This window comes from Hyla sarda, chromosome 4, assembly GCF_029499605.1.
Source record: "Hyla sarda isolate aHylSar1 chromosome 4, aHylSar1.hap1, whole genome shotgun sequence".
Lineage (NCBI taxonomy): Eukaryota > Metazoa > Chordata > Amphibia > Anura > Hylidae > Hyla > Hyla sarda.
In genome coordinates, this window is record NC_079192.1 from 306,331,190 (window position 1) to 306,354,560 (window position 23,371).

Sequence of the window (23,371 nt, forward strand, 5' to 3'; positions counted from 1 at the left end):
GCCACCTCCTCCTATCCCCTGCGATTGGCCGGTCAGGACTGACCGGCACATCGCGGGACCTATTTCTAGTCCTGGCAGAGCGGGGAAAGATGGGGGGGGGGGCAGGGAGGGCTGCAGTCGGAGGATGACTGCAGGCAGACAGCCGCAGGCAGATCTGCTGGCAAGGCAGAGTCGGCGATTTGTGCAGGCGGCAGTTGGTGAGTGAACTTCTGTGGCCCGCTAGAGGTTGCAAAACTACAACTCCCAGCATGCCAAGACAGACTTTGGCTGTCTAGTCATGCTTGGAGTAGTAGTTTTGCAACATCTGGAAGGCCACATCTTGGAGACTACTGAGCTGTGGTCTCCAAACTATGGCCTTCTAGATGTTGCAAAACTACAACTCTCAGCATGCTGAGACAAACCAGGCATGCTGGGCTCTGTAGTTCTGAAACATCTGGCCCTCCAGATGTTGCAAAACTACAATTCCCAGCATACCCAGACAGTCCTGGCATGCTGGGAGTTGTAGTTTTGCAACATCTTGAGGGCCACAGTTTGGAGACCACTGTACGGTAGTCTCCAAACTGAGCCCCTTCAGCTGTTGCATAACTACAACCCCCAGCATGCCCTTTGGCTGTCAGTGCATCCTAGGAGTTGTAGTTTTGCAACAGCTGGGGGCACACTGGTAGGGGAAAACTGAGTTATGGTTTGTTACCTAACTGTTTCCCAACCCGTGTGCCTCCAGCTTGTGCCACCGTGTGCCACCAGCAAATTTTTCACCAGATTAAAAATGATCAACAAAAATTTACCACCAACATAAAGTAGAATATATCACGTAAAAACAATCTTGGAATCAAATTCATGAGTAAAAGTGTCACAGAGTTATTAATGTATATATGAAAGAGGTCAGATTTGCAAAAAATGGCCTGGTCCTCAAAGGGGTACTCCGGTGGAAAACTATTTATTTTAAATTAACTGGTACCAGAAAATTATACAGATTTGTAAATTACTTCTATTAAAAAAATCTTAATCCTTCCGGTACTTATCAGCTGCTGTATGACCCACAAGAAGTTCTTTCCTTTTTGAATTTCTTTACTGTCTGACCACATTGCTCTCTGCTGACAAATCTGTCCATGTCAGGAACTGTCCAGAGCAGGAACAAATCTCCATAGCAAACCTATCCTGTTCTGGACAGTTCCTGACATGGACAGAGGTGTCAGCAGACAGCACTGTGGTCAGACAGAAAATAAATTCAAAAAGAAAATAACTTCCTCTGTAGTATACAGCAGCTGATCAGTACTGGAAGGATAGAGATTTTTTTTAATACAAGTAATTTACAAATCTGTATAACTTTCTGTCACCAATTGATTTAAAATATATTGTTTTCCACTGGAGTACCCTTTTGATGTCAAAATGGGCTTCATCATCAATGGGTTAAGTTTGGTCTGTACTCTTATTCTTAGGTTTCCTGCAGGAGATCTAATTAGACTTATCTCACAGGTACTTTTTTTTATCTGAATGTCATCTTTTACCTGTGTTTTGGTATAACCACCGAGTGATTTGCATTCATGTGTTTTCATTGTGGAACCATTGTTGTTCTGGTTATTGTATACCCCTTCTCTATTTCCCTTCCCCTTTTTTATTTCTGTATCCCCTTCTATTGTTTTTCTTGCAAAAAAAATTCAATAAAACTTTGAATAAGAAAATAATCAATAAATAATTACTGAATACTAGAAAAGCCTACAAAACGAAATAGTGTTAAAGTGATGTAAAGAGAAGCAAATTTACTAGAATAATGTTAGATTCCCTTTGGGAGAAAAACATTTGGGCTGAATCAAAAGTGCCCTGTTTGCCCTAAAAGGTTGGTTATAGCAATCTACAAAGTTTAACAAATATAAAAAATATGTATATATTTTGTACATAAAAGAAAGTACTGCATTTGTATTACAGTGATATGAATACATTTATAAAGAATGTAATACTCCCTGTAATACTTATGTCAAGGATGGCTGCTGGTTAGGGCTTAAACTGTGAGTGACTGCTGCTGTATACTGCTGAGTGTCGACACAAGAAATAAACACCAGACAAGATGTTGGTATAAAACTCCTTCTCAGCATACTGGCTAAGGAACTGTCCCAAGGAGTTCTGTTCATTACATGGAAGTACATTGGTTTTTACATTTGACAAAAAGGGGAGGTTAGTTATCACGTCAAAATCATCATGTTATATTTTGATTGGCTATTTGAGTATTGCGTCTGTATATATTAGCATATTAAACATTCATTTCTTTCTTGGCCGTAGTTCACAGATGTTGCCCTCCCCCTATTCTGCCAGAAAATTTTGGATATATCTGCCTTTCTGCACAGTCTATATTTCTTCAAATATTTTGTCTCCTACTTCTTATCTTTGCTTCTTTTGGCCTCGTTCCAAGGTCTTCATCTTCTTGGTTACAAACAAATAGCAAGCTTATATATCTAATAAGGAAAATAATGTTTTTCTGCAGCATATTGGCATATATATCTATTTTTAATATATATATATATATATATATATATATATATATATATTGATCAGTAATCAAAATTATAATGATTATCCATATCACTTACACAATATGAGGTACATAAAATATGTAATAAGGAATCTTTGGTATTTTCCAGTAATCTTTGTTGCCGTAACTCCTATCTTTATAATAACATATTCATGTTTTTTGGTCTGAGCCATAACATTTTTTTTCCTATTTTTTAAGTGTCTTTTTGTTATTACAAAGCACACACACTACCAGTAGAGATTGACATCTAAAAATAACTTTCCTATTCTTTCCTCTTCCTCCCTGTTTCAGATTTGTGAGGTTGCATGACATGAACAGGTTCCTGTCTGGAATTTCTTCAGGCTGAATAGCAGAATACTTTGGCAGGCCTTTTCCTCTTTTCTGCCATTTGCTACAGAATTGGCACCATACAGCTTACAGATGACTTTGCGGAGAGTGAACTGGTCAGACTGGCCTGGCAAGCTTTATCTAAACTTAAACACCTTTAGGGCAAAAATGTTGAGTAAGTAAGCACGTTCATCAAGAATCATTTCAGGACATAATGGCTCACATAGTCACCAAACCATTAATGCGCCAAATTTGCGCCTTTTTTTAAACACACCAAAAGACATGTAAATGCTTGATAAATTCACAGCAATGTCTGCATAGGGGACAGAGGTAGATTTGTTTAGGTCTGAACTCACTTGCTTCTTGTATTCAAGGCTTAACAATTTCTGTGTACTTTTTTTGTATACAAAACACACTTGTTTCAATGTCTACATTCTAATATGATGACCTTCGCCAGTCAGCATGGGCTTCAGAATACTGTGCAAAATAGATCTTGCAGACAGCAGAACAATCTTAAATCTGTTTGTTTTGCTGTTCCTATTGTACTCATTCCATCTGCCCAACTTCCTGCCTTACAGGTCTGGTTAGTCTACATTTTCTAGTTCACTGTTACGCTAAGATGTTGTACATTAGGACCACTGTACAGTAAATGGAAGCTATGACCAATGATGACATCCATTGCTGAATTCTACCTACCTGGGAGTAGTGCTATTGATCTGCTTTAATATTTAATGCGTTCTAGATATGGGAATAACTCTTAGGCATTGAGATGCTTTCAGTCTTTTGCATGAAACCATGACGCAACCTTGAATGCTTGCTAGTTCATAATATTTCAGAAAAATACCAAGTGGAAATGGAAGATCAGAGATGTATGGATATATTGTACCAGTTTGCCAGGAATGCCAACAGCAGATCATCTTGGTATAATAATTACCATCCAAAAGGACGAACACACTCCCTTTGGACAGCTCTACAAAGATGTGCCTCAGAGTTTGGTAAGTGCAATGCCTAATGTTGACCATTATAGGAAGCCACTGGAAACCAGAGTTTATTTCTGAACTGTAGATAGCTCTCAAGTTTATAAGGTTTGTTTTTTCATTACTGTTGGAAAACTTTTTCAAGTAATTCAATTGCTGAAATATTTATTAAACATAACTTATTATTTAAATGGTAACATTTAGCATTGATTGTATTGATTGTTAGCAGATTTTTCAAGTCAAATGACCTGCTGTATCTTTAAGAATCAATATGCATTGCTTTGTTATAAGAAACCTGCATTTAGAATGAAATTGTAAGTAGTTGGTTTATTTAGGTCAGTATAATAAAACACCAAGCAAGTATCCTAAAAGCTATTTAATATATGAAAAAGGGTGTTTCTCAATTCAGATGTATACTGTTTCCAATTAAGAATGTTCTTGTTTTTGTTTTATTGTTGAGGATGCAGCATGTGGCTTTAAATTTTACAAGAGAAATGGATGTACTGCTTCTTCCAGTTAACACCACATTGTAGTGAATGCTAAGTACAGAGATGGTAGACAGCACGCTGTCCCATGGACTATTTCTGTCCAGAAAGTAATAACTGCAAGGAAGATAATTTAGATGGTTTCTACAATAGATTATCATATCGAATAAAAAAGGATATGCTCACACATTGCCCTCATGGTCCACTAAGCTTCTTTTTTACTACCCTTTTTTCCAGTCCAAATCATGTTAATATCAGGGATGGGAACCAATCAAATTTGCATTAACATAGGGAAATCTCTGAAATCATAGCATGCGATTCACAGATTGTATGAAACCATTAAACAAAAGAATAAGGTTATAGCAGATGAATGAACAACGATCTTCCTCGCTGACACCTTGGGTATAGTAGGTCTGGTGGTATATTATCTCTAACCCTGGTGGTTAGTCTCCAGCAGAACTAAAGTGTGGTCAGTACTTGTGTACCAGCCTGAATATATGCTAGCATCAGACTGTGCGCACATTAGGGGAAACCAAAAACCACCAGAATTTTGACAGAAAGTGAAATACAAGGTATGCACCAAATGTATTATTTGTTTTAGAAAACTTTTGACATCTAATTTAATAGTTTTAGATGTGTTTTGAAAAGGGGACATCATTCAGAAGAATTTAAAATGTGCAACATTTAGTAAACTTGACTGGAAAATCATTGCACTTTGGTTATTTTCATGATGGAAAGAATAGGCTCCCAACCCTTATATGTAGTTTTGCACATACTTCTTTTTCCACAATACAGTATGAATTCCACCCCCCCCCCCCCCCCATTATTCCAGCAGATCAGATTTATGGTAAATGTTTTCAGTCCTTCATTAGACCATCTGATTAAAACAGGCTCAAAAAGGAGGAAATGCATTCTCTATAGAACTTAAATCAGAAAAACTGTGGGGCAGATTTATTAAAGAGGTTTCTGGTATTTTCATTACCCACCTGTTACATTCCTATGCCACTGGTCCAGCAGCCATGATAAAAACATCTACTTAGGTCTTTATCAAAATGTTTGCTTCTACATACTGAGCAGCTGGCTGTATGAACTATGTTTTATCTCAGTATTTGTACACAGAGAATGATGATTATCTTATGGAGACTGCCATTTATCTACTTTTCTGTTGCTTTTCAGCTTGTATGAGCTGTCCTCTAAGATTTTTCTCTCTCTTGTCTTATATGTGAGCTGGTATATAACCCCCTATTGCTATATTTAGCATTCATAAAACATATCAAAAATAAAAAATCAGACAAATGTGCCCATAGACTTTAAAGAATGTTTTTTTTTCTATTTTATAACATTTCCAGCTGTTAGTTTTTAACCCCTTAAGGACCAGGGTTTTTTCCGCTTTGGCACTTAAATTTTTTCCTCCTTACCTTTAAAAAATCATAACTCTTTAAATTTTTCACCTAAAAATCCATATGATGGCTTATTTTTTGCACCACCAATTCTTCTTTGTAATGACATCAGTCATTTTACCCAACAATCTACGACGAAACGGAAAAAAAATAATTGTGCGACAAAATTGAAGAAAAAACACAATTTTGAAACTTTTTGGGGCTTCCGTTTCTACGCAGTAAATTTTTTGGTAAAAATTACACCTTATTTTTATTCTGTAGGTCCATACAATTAAAATGATACCATACTTATATAGGTTTGATTTTGTCGTACTTCTGGAAAAAATCATAACTACATGCAGGAAAATTTATATGTTTAAAATTGTCACCTTCTGACCCCTATAACTTTTTTATTTTTTGTGTATAGATCGGTATGAGGGCTAATTTATTTGCGCCGTGATCTGAAGTTTTTAGTGGTACCATTTTTATATTGATTGGACTTTTTTATTTCTTTTTATTCATTTTTTTATGATATAAAAAGTGACCGAAAATACACTATTTTGGACTGTGGAAATTTTTTGCGCGTACGCCATTGACCGTGCGGTTTAATTAACAATATATTTTTATAATTTGGACATTTCTGCATGCGGCGATACCACATATGTTTATATTTATTTTTATTTACACTGTTTTTGTTTTTAAATGGGAAAAGGGGGTGATTAAAACTTATATTAGGGAAGGAGTTAAATGATCTTTATTAACTTTTTTTTCACTTTTTTTTTGCAATGTTATAGCTCCCATAGGGAGCTATAACACTGCACACACTGATCTTTTACATTGATCAATAGTTTCTCATAGGAAACCATTGATCAATGATTCTGCCGCTTGACTGCTCGTGCCTGGATCACTGGCTTTGAGCAATCATTCGGTGATCGGACAACAAGAGGCAAGGTAAGGGACCCTTCTGCTGTTCTACAGCTGTTCGGGATGCCGTGATTTTACCGCTGCGATCCCGAACAGCCCGCTGAGCTAGCCGGGGGTAGTTTCGTTTCAGTTTAGATGCATCGATCAACTTTGAATGCCGCGTCTAAAGAGTTAATAGCGCGTGGCACCGCGAACAGTGCCGCGCGCTATTAGCCACGGGTCCCGGCCGTTGCTAGGTGCCGGTCCTGAACGCGTGGCCCCGCGATATAGAACGGGAGCAGACTCAGGATGTACCGGTACATCCTTGGTCCTTAACAGGTTAAAGCATAGACAAACCCTTGAAGACGGATATCTTATACATCAGTCCTAAACTGATGTGTATTGGAGAAGAATGTGCATGCTGCTTACTAATTTTGGTGTTAAGGAGACCTCTGGCCCCCATCATCACTCATCAGACCCCCACAATTGAGCTGTGAGCAGGGCCGGATTAACATTGGTGCTGTTGGAGCACCTGTCCCATGCACCAAGTAGAACAAGGAGGCCCTGACGCCAGACTTTATCATTTCTTTTATATATATATATATATATATATATATATATATATATAACAAAACAATGGGACAGCTCTCTCAAAAAACAGTAGGGTTCACATAACAGCAGAAACGTTTCAGTTCTACTATAGAACCATTTTCAAGCTTGAAAATGGTCCTATAGTAGGACTGAAACATTGCTGTTGTGATGTGAGCCAATAAATCCACAACTTATTTTTTTTCACTACTTTTGAGAGTGCTGTGCCGTTGTTTTCTTCTACTATTAATGGGACCTTGATCAAGTCCGGGGTGCTGGCACCACACTGGACATTGGATAAGTGGTGCTGAAAATTTCTCGTGTGTGTGTATATATATATATATATATATATATATATATATATATATATATATATATATGAAATAAATGCCATGCTGAAGGGGGTCTGGCTCTGGGCCAGTCCTCCGGCACCTCATACAGCCAGGGCAGGCTGGCTGCTCCACTTTGAGCAGGAGGGAAACCCAAACCCAGAGCGCTGCCACAAAGAGCTGCAGCCCACTGAGCCTCCAGTTCTTTACTAGTTGAGGGGGGGGAGCAGAGTGGAGCAGAAGAGGACAGAGGGGCCTGCTGGGGGGGGGGGGGGGTCTGGGGGAAGAGTGTGAAGAAAGAAAGAGGGAACTGGGGGCAGAGTGTGTAGGAGAAGGACAGAGGGCTGGGGGCCTAGGGGTCTAAAGGAGGACTTGGGAGAGGAGGGGTCTGTGGGCCGGAGTCTGGAGGAGGTCTTAAGGATCTGGGGGAGCAGAGGAGTCTGGGGGGACTTAGGGTCTGGGTGTGGAGGAGGACTAAGGGGTCTATGGGGACTTAGGGCTTGTCCACACTACAGACATTCCGCCAGTGGAAATCCTCTTGCAGCAGAGTCCAATTGTTTTCAATGGGATTCTGCTGCTTTGTGCACACTGCATAATTACACCGAAAGAATGAACATGTTTATTTTTTGGTGGAATTCTGCCGGACTTCAATAGCATCTATGAGACGCCATGCGTCCTAGCACCGATGACTCTGGTATGGCCTGCTGCAAGCAGACATCTAGCCCGCTAAATGTCCGCACTGTGGACAAACCCTTACGGGTCTGAAGGTAGGTGGGGAAAGATGGGTCTGGGGACTTAGGGATCTGGAGGAGGACAGTACAGGGGGTTGGATTCTGCCGATTGAAACAGTGTTGCTTCCACTCCTCCCCCCCCCAAAAAAAAATAAAAAAAAATGGGCTGCTTAGTCTAAAATGCCTGGGCTTATTTCACTCTTCCACAAGTCCTGGGTGAAGGCTTGTTAATTTAACATAATTGAAAGTATGAAAGTATTCTTGTGGGGGGGGGGGGGGCACCATACTGATGTGCTCTGTCTTCCAGGCAGTCTTATAGGGGTACTCCACTGGAAAACATTTTTGTTAATTACTTCTTTAAAAAAAAAATCTTAATCCTTCAAGCACTTATCAGCTGCTGTATCATGCACAGGAAGTTCTTTTCTTTTCGAATTTCCTTTCTGCCTGACAACAGTGCTTTCTGCTGTCACCTCTGTCCATTTTAGGATCTGTCCAGAGTAGGAGCAAATCCCCATAGAAAACATATCCTGCTCTGGACAGTTCCTAAAATGGACAGAGGTGTCAGCAGAGAGCACTGTGGTCAGGCAGAAAGGAAATTAAAAAAGAAAATATCTTCCTGTGAATGATGATCATGACATGAGTGTGACCATTATCCATAAGGTTCTGGCTGTCGCTATGCACTAAGTACCAGGGCATAGATGTACATGTATGTCGCGTTTCCTCCAGGAGTTAAATAGTCAAAAACCTTTTTACACTTTCTTCATACACCCTTTTCTTTCTGAAATATGTGGAGTTATAGTTTGTGACTGTTCAGGGAATAGCCAGATAGACGTGAACTTTATTATAATAATGGTGATGGTCGGGATTGAACAGTCAGGGGTATGAATGTTGTACATTGAGGAGCGTATATGCTAAATACACCCCCTGACTGTTTAACCCCCTCCATCTCCTAATATTTACTCAGACTGCTCTATGTGCAATGCTTTCTACCGCCCCTTTTTACCCGTTAAGAAATGTTATAAACAAGGTCACCTGCACGGTCTACCTGTATATTCAGGTATATATGGGTGACGCTGCTGTCAGTTTCCCTTTCCAGTAAACAAATAGTGTTAGCACTAATGCTCCATTCTGATAGAGAACTTCAAGCAGCAATAACAAGTGGCACCAAAATATTTGTGTGGCAAGTGGCAATGATACTTGATGTTGGACCACAACCTGTTTGTTTTACTTTCAGCAATTCATACTTTTTCTTATGATTTACTAAAACTTTTTTTCTTTATATTTTACTGGAAAATATTCAGCAATCCTTATGAGTTGTGGGAGATTAAGAGGTCATGTAATTCAGCCAGTGTTCAATCCAGTTACAAACTAAAGTTTCCAAGCCCAAAGACCTTAACTTACCTATAACAAAACATAACATGACGGGTATTGTGTAATCCTTGCCATTGCTTCAGGGGTTGGGGTTATGTGGTGTCTGGGGTGTTGCAATGGTGTAGCAGGGTCTGGTGGTATTAACCCTGTGGGGCAAGGTGTTATTAACCCCTGATTAGTCATGACGCAGGAATGTTGTTGTTTTCTGTATAAGGCGCTGCCGACAACCAACCCAGAAACGGCAGGTAATAAAGGAATGTCCACAGCAGGAATTGTGCAAATAACTGGAACTTTTACTTAAACTTCTTATGGAACAGTCTTCATAGTTATGCAGTTTCTCTAGAGGCAACTGGGATGCAGGATACCTCACAGGCTTGCTGTACTAACTGTATACTTGAATTAAGTAGTAGTCACTAGAAATTGTAGGTATTAGCTGTACACAGGATGTGTATACCAAATAAGCGATTACAGTTACATTTTGGGACTCACAATTACGTATATTCTGATCAGCGGCGTCCTCTTTCCTTTTCTTCTCCGTCTGGATAAGACCGCCATGTGGATCTTTTAACATCTGCAGGAAAAACATGTCAGACTTTTTCCAGTGCCCTCCTCTACAAAATCTTTCCATCTATAGGCCGACAAACTGTAATAATTCCCTCCTTGGTGTTCTGCACAGTAAACGGGCAGGTAGGTAGGTAGCCAGGTAAATAGGTAACTAGGTAGGTAGATCAGGCAGCCAGATATGTAGGTAGGTGACAAGTTAGGTAGGTAGGGGGCTAGCTAGGTAGTTAGGCAGCCATGTATGAAGGCCAGGTATGTACATAGTTAGGTAGCTGGGTATGCAGGTAAGTAGTTAGGCATCCAGGTATAAAGTTAGGTAGCCCCCCTTCCCTGTAGGTATAGGCAGCAGAGTTAAACCCCCTTTCTCCTTAGGTATAGGCAGCAGAGTCCCCCCCACCCCCTTTCCCCGTAGGTATAGGCAGAGTTAAAAAAAAAAAAAACTCCCCCCGTTTCCCATAGGTATAGGCAGAGTTAAACCCCTTTTTTCCCATAGGTATAGGCAGATTCCCCCCCCCCCTCTTCCCAATTGGTATAGGCAGAGTTACCCCCCTCTTCCCCATTGGTATAGGCAGTTACCCTCCCCCTTTCCTCCCCTTTCCCCATAGGTATAGGCAGAGTTACCTCCCCCCCCCCCCTCTTTCCCATAGGTATAAGCAGGTACACCCCCCCTCTTTCCCATAGGCATATGCAGTTACACCCCCCTCTTTCCCATAGGTATATGCAGTTACACCCCCCTCTTTCCCATAGGTATATGCAGTTACACTCCCCCCCACTCAATCACATAGGTATATGCAGTTACATCCCCCCCTCTTTCCCATAGGTATATGCAGTTACACCCCCCCTTTCCCATAGGTATATGCAGATACACCCCCCCTTTTCCATAGGTATATGCAGTTACACCCCCCCTTTCCCATAGGTATATGCAGTTACACCCCCCTCTTTCCCATATGTATATGTAGAGTAACCCCCCCTCCCCTTCCCCATAGGTATATGTAGAGAGTAACCCCCCCTCCCCTATAGGTATATGTAGAGTAACCCCCCTCCCCCATAGGTATATGTAGAGTAACCCCCCCTCCTCCCCTATAGGTATATGTAGAGTAACCCCCCCTCCTCCCCTATAGGTATATGTAGAGTAACCCCCCTCCCCCATAGGTATATGTAGAGTAACCCCCCCCTCCTCCCCTATAGGTATATATGTAGAGTAACATCCCCCCTCCCCCATAGGTATATGTAGAGTAACCCCCCCCTCCTCCCCTATAGGTATATGTAGAGTAACCCCCCCTCCTCCCCTATAGGTATATATGTAGAGTAACCCCCCCTCCCCCATAGGTATATGTAGAGTAACCCCCCCTCCTCCCCTATAGGTATATGTAGAGTAATACCCCCTCCTCCCCTAAAGGTATATATGTAGAGAAACCCCCCCTCCCCCATAGGTATATGTAGAGTAACCCCCCCTCCTCCCCTATATGTATTTGTAGAGTAACCCCCCCTCCCCCATAGGTATATGTAGAGTAACCCTCCCCCCCCTCCCCTTCTCCATAGGTGTATGCAGAGTTGAGAAAAATAAATAAAAAAAGGATGCTCACCTGATATCCCAGCGATCTCCTCAGCTGCAGGGCCCGCGTTTTCTCCCCTCCACAGTACAGGCGCTGATGAGTGACGTCATCGGCGCCTGTACTGCATGCTGCGTGGGGGCGGAGGTCACGTCTCCTCTGTGTAGCTGCAGATGCGACTCACACAGAGGGGATGCCTTCTCCTGTATGTGCGTGTATCGCGCATACAGGAGAAGGCACCGCTGTCTGCTGGGGATCTGGGACAAGTGTGCCGGATCCTCAGTAGTGGTGGCGGCGGCGGCTGCGGCGGGTCAGTCCGCCCCTGGCACCCCCCTTGTGTGCGGCACCCGGGTCGGGCTGCCCCCCGCCCCCCCCCCCTTAGTACGCCACTGGTTATAGGTCTTCAAAATAGAGGGATCTTAAACGTACCAATTTGGTTAAAAAGTTTGTGATTTTTTTTTTAAAGTGCAACAGTAATAGAAAAGTATGTTATCACGGGTATCATTTTAATCGTATTGACCCAAAGAATAAAGAACACATGTCACTTTCACCATAAATTGTACGGCGTGAAAACGAAACCTTCCAAAATTAGCAAAATTGCGGTTTTCTTTTTAATTTCCCCACACAAATAGTATTTTTTTGGTTGCACCATACATTTTATAGTAAAGTGAGTGATGGCATTACAATGGACAACTGGTCGCGTAAAAAACAAGCCCTCATACTAGTCTGTGGATGAAAATATAATAGAGTTAGGATTTTTTGAAGGCGAGGAGGAAAAAATGAAAAGTAAAAATAAAATTTTCTGCATCCTTAAGGCCCAAATGGGCTGCGTCCTTAAGGGGTTAATAGAAGTAATTTACAAATCTGTTTAACTTTCTGGAGCCAGTTGATATATATAAAAAAACGTTTTTTTTTCCTGTAATACCCCTTTAAGAAATCTGGTAAGTGTCCAAAAAAGAGACACTTTTGTTCAACCAATCCCCCTGCCTCCAAAAAATTGGCCTGCTCCTATTAAAGGTAGTGTGCCAAAAGATATTCAGCTATTGCACCCCAAACCCTCATCCCGCAAGGAAGTACTTACAAAGCGGGTTAAGAGAACCTCTGATAGGCTTAAACTAGATTCTTACAATACTCCCTCTTCTAATGATTCCTCAGAGGAGTCTAATGGCCATGGTTCCTCAGATTCGGAGTACGAAGATATCTCTGATTATTATGACGACACTTAGTCGACAACTAAAAAATTCTGATAGAGTCATTTTGGACAGTAAAGGGGAACCCTTTTTTCAACCAAGAGCAGATAAAGCATCCTCGCATAGGGGAATGGGTACCTCACCCACAAATATCTTAATTCCTATGCGCTTGGCTTAGAAAGCCTATTGACAAAGCGGCTAAGAGTAAACTTAAGGTAAGGCGGAGTGTCCAAGGCCGACTCTCCCTAACAAGGCTTCCCAAACTCGATTTTGATTAAATATCTGCAGAAGTTGGTCAAGAATCCCACTAAAGGTGTGGAAAGATCATTTAAATATTGCCAGGACACATTTTTGGATCTTTTGGGGCCCCTGACCAAGATTCTGGATTTGTCGGAAGATGCAGCATCTTCCTGTTGCCCAGGGGCATACCTAGAGCATTTGGCACCCGGGGCGGACCCTTTGTTTGGCACCCCCTCTTAATTACACCCCCCTCCCTCCCCCCCCCTTTAATTACACCCCCTCCTCCCCCCCTTAATTACATCCCCTCCCCCCCAGGGGCGGAATGACAACACTCGGGGCCCTCAGACCAAAAAAAGGCAAGGGCCCCTGCTAGGCTCTGCAGCTCGTCAATCTTCTGCCACACCCCTATTCCACCCAAATCCCCCACACACAATAAACAAAAATTTATATATGTAAGAAACACTTTAACGTAATTTTCATGACCAATAATACTGGTATACAAGGAGTAAATATATTCCACCACACAATAAACTAATATTCCTATGCGCTTGTCATATATTCGCGAATATTCTCATATTCGTAATATTCTCGTTTTATTTTCGCATATGCGAAAATTAGCATATACAAAAATTAGCATAAGCGAAAATTCGCATATGCGAAAATTCGCGCGCCAGTCTCACACAGTAGTATTAGAGCCTTCTTTACACCACACAAGCTGGAAGCAGAGAGGGGTGATCACTGTGATGTGTACTGTGAAAAAAAAACGAATATTCGTAATTACGAATATATAGTGCTATATTCGAGAATTCGCGAATATGCGATATTTGCGAATAAAATTCCCATTGCGAATATTCACGAGCAACACAAATTATATACAGCACCATATGGATAATTTTTCCATCTATAGGCCCACATACTGTAATAATGCCCTCCTTGGTGTCCTGCACAATAAAAGGGCAGGTAGGTAGGTAGCCAGGTAAATAGGTAACTAGGTAGGTAGATCAGGAAGCCAGATATGTAGGTAGGTGACAAGTTAGGTAGGTAGGGGGTCAGCTAGGTAGTTAGGCAGCTATGTATGAAGGCCAGGTATGTACATAGTTAGGTAGCTGGGTGTGTAGGTAAGCAGTTAGGCATCCAGGTATAAAGTTAGGTAGCCCCCCTTCCCTGTAGGTATAGGCAGCAGGGTTAACCCCCCCTTCCCCAAAGGTAGCAGAGTTAGCCCCCAACCTTCCCCATAGTCATAGGTAGCAGAGTTAAACCCCCTTCCCAATATGTATAGGAACAGAGTTAACCCCCTTTTCTCCTTAGATATAGGCAGAAGAGTCCCCCCACCCCCTTTCCCCATAGGTATAGGCAGAGTCAACCCCCCCTCCCCGTTCCCCATAGGTATAGGCAGAGTTAAACCCCTTTTTTCCCATAGGTAAAGGCAGAGTTACCCCCCCTCCTTTCCCCATAGGTATATGCAGAGTTCCCCCCCCTCTTCCCCATTGGTAAAAGGAGAGTTACAACCCCCCCTTCCCCATTGATATAGGCAGAGTTACATCCCCCCCCCCCCCGTCCCTAACAAGGTCCCTCTCAGTACGACAGGTCCCAGCAGGGATCCACCTCATACCAGACTATTCCTTTCTTCCCCTCAAGGGGTAGACCCTGGAAGGCTCGAGGTCATCGAGGATACCGCAGATCACGTGCTTCCGCAGGCAGGTGTTTCAACCCCCTTTTCTTCCCACATTCCATTAGGGGGAAGACTCAAGCATTTTTTCGAAGCTTGGGTTACAATTACATCCGATGCTTGGATTCTGAAAAGGGATGAGCGAATAGAATCTGACGAATCCGAATTTGTTACGAATTTCAGGAAAAATTCAATTCGTAACGAATGCGAATATCCCCGTGATTCGATTGCGTGAATCGCTTCACTAACCTCTATTTAGTGCGGTCCAGGCTCCAGGGCATCTAAAATGGCAGAACTACATGTGAGGATATGGAGCAAGGAATCTTGGAAAGGCGGGAACAAGGATCTGCAGGATGATCCTGAATCACATGCAGCATGCATCCTATCAGCAGCAAGCCACCCCTGTGATGTCACAGCCCTATATAATCGGCAGCCATCTTGCAGCCAGTCACATCAGCATTAAATTAAAGAGAGGGAGGGACAGACAGCAGTGTGTGTTGCACAGAAAAGCATTTTTACAGCAGCGATTCACCTCCCAGTCACATCAGCATTCTATTGCAGAGAGAGAGAGAGGGACAGAGAGCAGGGTGTTGCACAGAAAAGCTTTTTACAGCAGCGATTCTCCCCAAGCCCAAATCCAGCCTGGAAGCACTGATAGGGAAGGGAGTGAGATTGAGAGAGAAAATTAGCAATTTTGGGTGTAGTACCCAAGCTGCAGCACTGGTGTGTACAACAACTGAAAAGCTAATTGTAGCAAGCCAGTTAGGGTGAGCAGAGCACTAAAAGCATATTGTGCTCTATTAAGTGTAACCTGTGCGTACATCTAAGTGGTGTACCATTTTGTTCCTGCTAAAGTCTTAAGGGCCTAGATTCTGTGAAAGGCCAGGTAAAAGTGCACACCGGCGGTTGTTGTAGACAAATACTGTTTTAACCCCTTAACGACGAGCGACATAAATGTACGGCGCTGCAAAGTGTCACTTTGCGCACAGCGCCGTACATTTATGGTGGGTGCTGCATTCCTTGATCACTGTGTCTCTACAGGGCTGGGGCGGGGGGGGGGGGGTCAAAGTTGAGATCCCCGCTCTGCCCGTCCCTGGAAGTCTGGGTAAAGATGGCAGCGGCAGCAGTTACCGGCGGCAGACAGTGGGGGACCGGCGGCAGCAGAATGCAGGCGGCAGTGGCAGAGACAGACTCAGCAGTGAAGATCTAGTAAGTGATCTTCACTGCTGCATTGTAGTTTCACAACTACAACTCCCAGCATGTCCAGATAGCCAAAGGCTGTCTGGGCATGCTGGGAGTTGTAGTTTTGCAACATCTTGAGGGCTACAGTTTGGAGACCACTGTATAGTGGTCTCCAAACTGCACTTCCAGATGTTGCAAAACTACAACTCCTAGCATGCCAAGACTTTCTAAGCATGCTGAGCTTTGTAGTTCGGCAACATCTGAAGGGCCAGATGTTGCAAAACTACAACTACCAGAATGTCCTTTGGCTCTCTGGTCATGCTGGGAGTTGTACTTTTGCAAAAACTGGAGGCACACTGGTTGGGAAACATTGTCTGCTTCCTAACTCAGTGTTTCCCAACCATTGACAGACCATGCATGCTGGGAGTTGTAGTTTTGCAACAGCTGGAGGCACACTGGTGCGGAAACACTGCGGTAGTCTTAGTGTTTCCCAACCAGTGTGCCTCCAGCTGTTGCATTACTACAACTCCCAGCATGCACGGTCTGTCATTGCATACTGGGAGTTGTAGTTGAAGGTTAGCCCCTGCCCATGTGAATGTACAGGGTACAGTCACACAGGCAGGGGTTTACAGCGAGTTTCTCGCTTTAAGTTTGAGCTGCAGCTCAAACTCCCAGCGGGAAACTCGCTGTGAATCCCCGCCCGTGTGAATGTACCCTAAAAACACTACATTACACTACATCTACACTTACACAAAATAAAGGGTAAAACACTACATATACACATTCTTACACTGTCCCCCAATAAAAATTTAAAACGTCTCATGCGGCAGTGCTTCCAAAATGGAGCCTTCAGCTGTTGCAAAATAACTTCCAGTATTGCCGGACAGCCATTGACTATCCAGGCATGCTGGGAGTTTTGCAACAGCTGGAGGCACCCTGTTTGGGGAACACTGCCATGTCCGTCCCTATACAAATCCCTAATTCAGGCCACAAATGCGCATGGCGCTCTCTCACTTCAGGGTCCTGTCGTATTTCAAGGCAACAATTTAGGGTCACATATGGCATGCTGGGAGTTGTAGTTCTGCAACATCTGGCCCTTCAGATGTTGCAGAACTACAACTCCCAGCATGCCTGGACAGTCTGGGCATGCTTGGAGTTGAAGTTTTGCAACATCTGGAGGGCTACAGTTTGGACACCACTACAAACTGTTCTCCTCCAGTTGTTGCATAACTACAACTCCCAACATGTCCTTCGGCTGTCTGGGCATGCTGGGAGTTGTAGTTTTGCAACAGCTGGAAGCACACTGGTTGGGAAACACTGAGTTAAGTAACAAACTCTTTGTTATGCAACCAGTGTGCCTCCAGCTATTGCATAACTACAACCCCCAGCATGCACGGACAGCCAAACAGCATGCTGGGAGTGTTAGTAGTATGGCTCCAGCTGTTGAATAACTATAAGTCCCAGCATGCCCTTCAGCTGTTACTGCATGCTGAAAGTAGTTTTTGCAACAGCTGAAAGCACACTGGTTGCAAACCACAGAGTTTGTTACCTAACTCAGTGTTTCACAACCAGTGTGCTTCTAGCTGTTGCAAACTACAACTCCCAGCATGCACTGATAGACCATACATGGTGGGAGTTGTAGTTTTGTAACAGCTGGAGGCACACTGGTTTCAAAACACTGAGTTAAGTAACAAACTCTCAGTATTTTGCAACCAGTGTGCCTCCAGCTGTTGCATAACTATAACTACAACCCCCAGCATGCATGGACAGCCAAAGGGCATGCTGGGAGTTGTAGTTTTGAAACAGATGGAGGTTTGCCCCCCCCCCCCCCCCCCACAGGGTAAATTCACATGGGTGGGGGTGTAAACCAAATTTTCCGCTGCAGCTCAAACTCCTAGCGGAAAACTCACTGTGAACCCCCGCCCGTGTGAATGTACCCTAAAAACACTACACTACCCCCCCCCCCCAATAAAAATAAAAAACATCTGTTGCGGCAGTGTTTCGTAAATGGAGCCTCCAGCTGTTGCAAAACAACAACTTCACTGTCCAGGCATGCTGGGAGTTTTGCAGCAGGTGGAGGCACCCTGTTTAGGAATCACTGGTGGAGCCCTGTCGTATTTCAAGGCAACAGTTTAGGGCCATATATGAGGTATTTCCGTACTTGGGAGAAATTGCCTAACAAGGTTTGGGGGGCTTTTTCTCCTTTCTCCCCTTATAAAAAGGTAAAGTTGGGGTCTACTCCAGCATGTTATTGTAAAAAAATGTAATTTTTTACACTAACATGCTGGTGTTGCCCCATACTTTTAATTTTCACAAGAGGTAAAAGGAAAAAAAGACCCCAGAAATACCCCATACAGTATGTGGACGTAAAAAGCTCTGTAGGCATGCAACAAGGCTCAGGAGTGAGAGCACCATGTACATTTGAGGTGATTTGCACAGGGGTGGCTGATCGTCACAGCGGTTCTGGCATAAACACAAAAAAAAAAACTACACCCCTCATGGAATGTAACTAGAGGTACAGTGAGCCTTAACACCCCACAGGTGTTTTTCACAAAAATGCTGGTGTTATCCGAACATTTTTCATTTTCACAAGTGGTAATAGGAAAAAGGTCCCTCAAAATTTATAACACCATTTCTTCTGAGTATATAAATACCCCATATCTGGATGTAAAGTGCTCTGCTGTGCACTACAGGGCTCAGAAGAGAAAGAGCGCCATTGGGCTTTTGGAGAGAGAATTTGGCTGGAATTGAAGGCCATGTGCATTTACAAAGCCCCCATGGTGCCAGAACAGTGGAACCCCCCACATGTGACCCCATTTTGGAAACTACACCCCTCACGGAATGTAATAAGGGGTGCAATGAGCATTTATGCTCCACAGGTGTCTGACAGATTTTTGTAACAGTGATCCATGAAAATGAAAAATTTTATTTTTCATTTGCACAGCCCACTGTTCCAAAGATCTGTCAAACACCAGTGGGGTGTAAATGCTCACTGCACCCATTGTTACATTCTGCATAGTGAAGCAACTCAGCAGCAGGTAGACCATGAGCAGGACCTGAACCAGCAGGTGGTGGCATACCTTGACACCCAACACACCTTGAAGATCCACTGGACTTTTGGGAAGCCAAACTTGATTTGTGGCAGCAACTAGCAGAGTTTGCCCTGGAAAAGCTGTCCTGCCCGGCTAGTAGTTCGGGGCTGCCCTTTTAAGGGCGAGTAACACTTGCCAAGAAGGAAATTAATAATGCAAGAGTAGGGCAAATAGGGGAAGTTTTTACCCCAACCCGTTACAATGGACCATACGTTGTTCCCTTCCACCTTTTAGAGGTCTTTGCATCACATCAATACTTGGTGGTGTAGGTGGCACATGGTGTTTTTTGCACATCTTTCCTTTTGTTTGATTTAAAAAAAAATTGGGGGTCCATCACCCACCTTCGTCACCGGGTACTGTTATTGCCAACCACCGCCCCACTCTGTCACCGGGTCACTTTCAGGACTCCTGATGCTCCTGCAGCCACCTCCAGACTGTCTCATTCTGCCACCATATGTTCTCCTCATGCTGATGCCAGCTCCAGGCTGTCTCATACTGCCACCATATGTTCCCCTCATGCTGCTGCCACCTCCAGGCTGTGTCATTCAGCTAATATAAGGTCTCCTTATGCTTCCGCCACCTCCAGGCTGTGTCATTCAGCCACTATATGTTTTCCTCATGCTGCCGCCAACTCCAGGCTGTGTCATTCAGCCACTATATGTACTCCTCATGCTGCCGCAAACTCCAGGTTGTGTCATTCAGCCACTATGTTGGCTCCTCATGCTGCCGCCAACTTCACGCTGTGTCATTCAGCCACTATATGGTCTCCTCATGCTGCCGCCACCTCAACGCTGTGTCATTCAGCCACTATATGGTCTCCTCATGCTGCCACCACCTCCACACTGTGTCATTCAGGCACTATATGGTCTCCTCATGCTGCTGCCACCTCCACACTGGGTCATTCAGCCACTATATGGTCTCCTCATGCTGCTGCCACCTCCACACTGGGTCATTCAGCCACTATATGGTCTCCTCATGCTGCCGCCATCTCCTGGCTGTGTCATTCAGCCACTATATGGTCTCCTCATGCTGCCGCCATCTCCACGCTGTGTCATTCAGCCACTATATGGTCTCCTCATATGCCACCTCTAGGCTTTGTCATTGTGCCGCTCTGCGACAGTGATTCTAATAGCGACGCCTCTGATCTGCATGTCATACTGAATAACAGTATTATTTCACTAACCCAGCACACACCCTATGCGTGTTACAGCAAGGCAAAGTGTTCTACATCCCTAATGAGGCTCTCTGTAGGCCATAAATAGCCATTTTTAATAGCAATTCCCTGCAATTAATTTCGGACCGAAACACATTTTTGGGGGAAATTCAGCAAATCTGCCAAATCAAATTTTTTTTTTTAATTCGCTCATCTCTAATTCTGAACACAATCTCAGGCTATCAGATAGACTTCCTAAATCTTCAAGTTCAATTTCATCCCCCTCAACCAATAATCTTTTCAAAGTTAGATCACACTCTAGTGTCTTCGGAGATGCTTTCCTAAGCAACCTCTTTCTAGTAGAAAAGAAAGATGACAACTACAGACCAGTAATACATTTTAAGTTTCTAAACTCCTATGTCAAATAACAACACTTCAAGATGGAGGGCATCCATCTTTTAAGAGATCTCTTGATCACAGAAGATTGGCTGGTCAAGATAGACCTCAAGGATGCTTATCTTACAGTTCCCATTCACCAACCTTACCTTCAATTTCTTTGGGAAGGCCAAAAATGGCAATTCACCTGTCTACCTTTCGGTCTATCCTCAGCCCCTTGGTGCTTCACCAAACTCTTGAAACCGGTAATTGTCTCTCTATGGAGCAGAGGAGTTTGTCTCATAATCTACCTTGACGACATCCTCATCATGGCCCAATCTTATTCCCAAATTCAAACTCACATGCATCGGACTCTGTGTCTTCTGTAAAAATTTACATTTTTGATCAATCTATAGAAATCCATATTAACCCCTTCAAAGGAGGTAGAATTTCTGGGTTTTACCATCAACACCCATTCTGCTCTTCTGAGTTTGCTTGCCAAGAAATTGAGCTTGATTGAGCAAATATATTCAATCTATATTCAATCCTGTTTCAGACCATAATAGAGATGTATGCGAGTCGCCTTGGTTGGGGCACGCTGTGGTCCTTCTTCCACCAGAGGCAAATGGTCAGTAGAAGAATCTTCTCTTCACATCAACTGTCTGGAACTCTTGGCCGGGTCATTCGCCCTCAAGAGCTTCGCGAAAGACAGATCTCACTGCTGCATTCTTCTAAGGATGGACAATATTTCAGCAGAGCAATATGTCAATTGTCTAGGAGGAAAAAAAATCAAAGCTCCTAGCGGATATCGCCAAAGACTTTTCTCATTTCTGTCTAGACAGGAACATTACCCTCAAAGCGGAAATTAACATTTTTCAATTTGGTGCCCATCCTACTTGTGGGGCTATTTTGTATGCTGTTTGTTAAAAATAAATATTGGGGAGAAAATCACAGAAGAATTGTGAGAAAACCATCACACACAGGTACAGACATTATATTATGAACTACACTAACTTTACAGCCCCTGTAGCACAGTCAAATAAAAAAAAATTCCTGGAATACTCCTTTAACTCTTTGCTGATAGTTTGAGCCAGTAAAAAAAGATATGCACTATAATACTCGCCTCTTGTCTTTAATAAAATCCATATTTTCCTTCATTGAAACTAGGAACATTTCAAATGATAGTTCATTTGAGGACTTTGCATTTGTAGTTATCCATTTGTGAAAGAATGCTGGTTGTAAATACCTGCTTTTGTTTTTGACATGTTTGTCAAGTTTATATTTAACCACGTTTTAAAGTTCATACTTCAAGGGTGGCTGGAGAGGAGCAGGTCCAGATATCTCAGCTCTAATGAACTCCACACAGGGAGCGGCAGGAGGCTCAGGTCAAAGTACAGTAGGACAGTCACCTTACAGCAGACATTTGTTACTATTCTAGTTTGCCATAATGATTATTTGCCAATATAACTTCAATATGTCAAATGCCTTTGTCCTGGTTATCTGAGCTGTGAAGCAGTATTTATAAATAGTTACAATTATCCTACTACTACTGGTAGTAATTACAAGTAAAGATTTATAGTAAGACATATCTGCGTTGCTACCCCAACTCCCCTCCATCTTTTACATAACTCCCATAGAGGTTTATGAGAGTTGTGTGAACAGTGTATCACCACTAGTTATGCTGTTTCTGTAGCTCCCAATTTACACATACAGCATGGCTAATGCTGATACACTTTTTATGCAACTCCCATTAAAGGGGTACTCCGGTGGAAACATTTTTTTTTTTTTTTTTAAATCAACTGGTGCCAGAAAGGTAAACAGATTTGTAAATCACTTCTATTAAAAAATCTTATTCCTTCCAGTACTTATTAGCTGCTGAACACTGCAGAGGATTTTATTTTCTTTTTGAAACACAGTGCTCTCTGCTGAATCACGAGCACAGTGCTCCCTGCTGACATCTCTGTCAATTTTAGGAACTGACCAGAGCAGCATATGTTTGCTATGGGGATTTTCTCCTACTCTGGACAGTTCTTAAAATGGACAGAGATGTCAGCAGAGAGCACTGTGCTCGTGTTGTCTGCTGAGAGCTCTGTGTTCCAAAAGAAAATAATTTCCTCTGTAGTATTCAGCAGCTAATACGTACTGAAAGGATTAAGATATTTTAATAGAAGTAATTTACAAATCTGTTTAAATTTCTGACACCAGTTGATTAAAAAAAAAAAATAGCTTTCCACCGGAGTACCCCTTTAAGTCAATGGAAGTTATGCAAACTGCGTAACTTGTAACCCCCGGGTGTCCTCTGCATGGGCAGGGATGCCATTTGTATATGTCTCTGCAGGTTAAAGCTGGGAGCATTTGTGGACCTCTAGTAGCTTCAGTGAAAAGGGAAATTGAACCTGGACCCTTGCAGGTGCCTTTTGGCCCAGAAGGGAAGGGTGGTTATGTTGGGGAGCCTCTCTTCTTTCGGAGAAGGGCTTTGTGATGGACTCGTGCAAATTTTTTGTGACAAATTTGCACTTTTTCTTGTACATGGGTGAATTGAGCACAATCCTAGGCTCTTTAAAAAAAAAAAAAAATAGGTGTGGGTCCCAGAGGTAGTCAGTGGATATGCTGTAAATGTCTAGATGGGAATATGCCTTTAAAAATCCCATTGCAAGTAAATAAGAACTCTCTTTATCTGTTTCACAACAAACTTAAATTTATCGACCTGAAGAAGAAAGGCCTTTCGAAACGCGTTGT

The 23,371-nt window shown here is 42.8% G+C and overlaps 1 protein-coding gene across 3 annotated transcripts in view; it reads left to right on the forward strand.

Annotated features, from left to right (window-relative positions):
• The window catches only part of SH3TC2 (SH3 domain and tetratricopeptide repeats 2), a 211,493-nt gene that overhangs the window by 69,917 nt on the left and 118,205 nt on the right, over window positions 1-23,371 (forward strand). For 2 of the 3 annotated variants that reach the window (XM_056574764.1, XM_056574766.1), the window contains exons 2-3: window positions 2,819-3,029; window positions 3,676-3,849. In XM_056574764.1, coding sequence (XP_056430739.1) covers window positions 2,948-3,029; window positions 3,676-3,849 — 256 coding nt within the window. In that variant the 5' untranslated portion in view covers window positions 2,819-2,947. The remainder of the gene's footprint in view (window positions 1-2,818; window positions 3,030-3,675; window positions 3,850-23,371) is intronic. The other variant, XM_056574765.1, reaches the window with a different exon arrangement.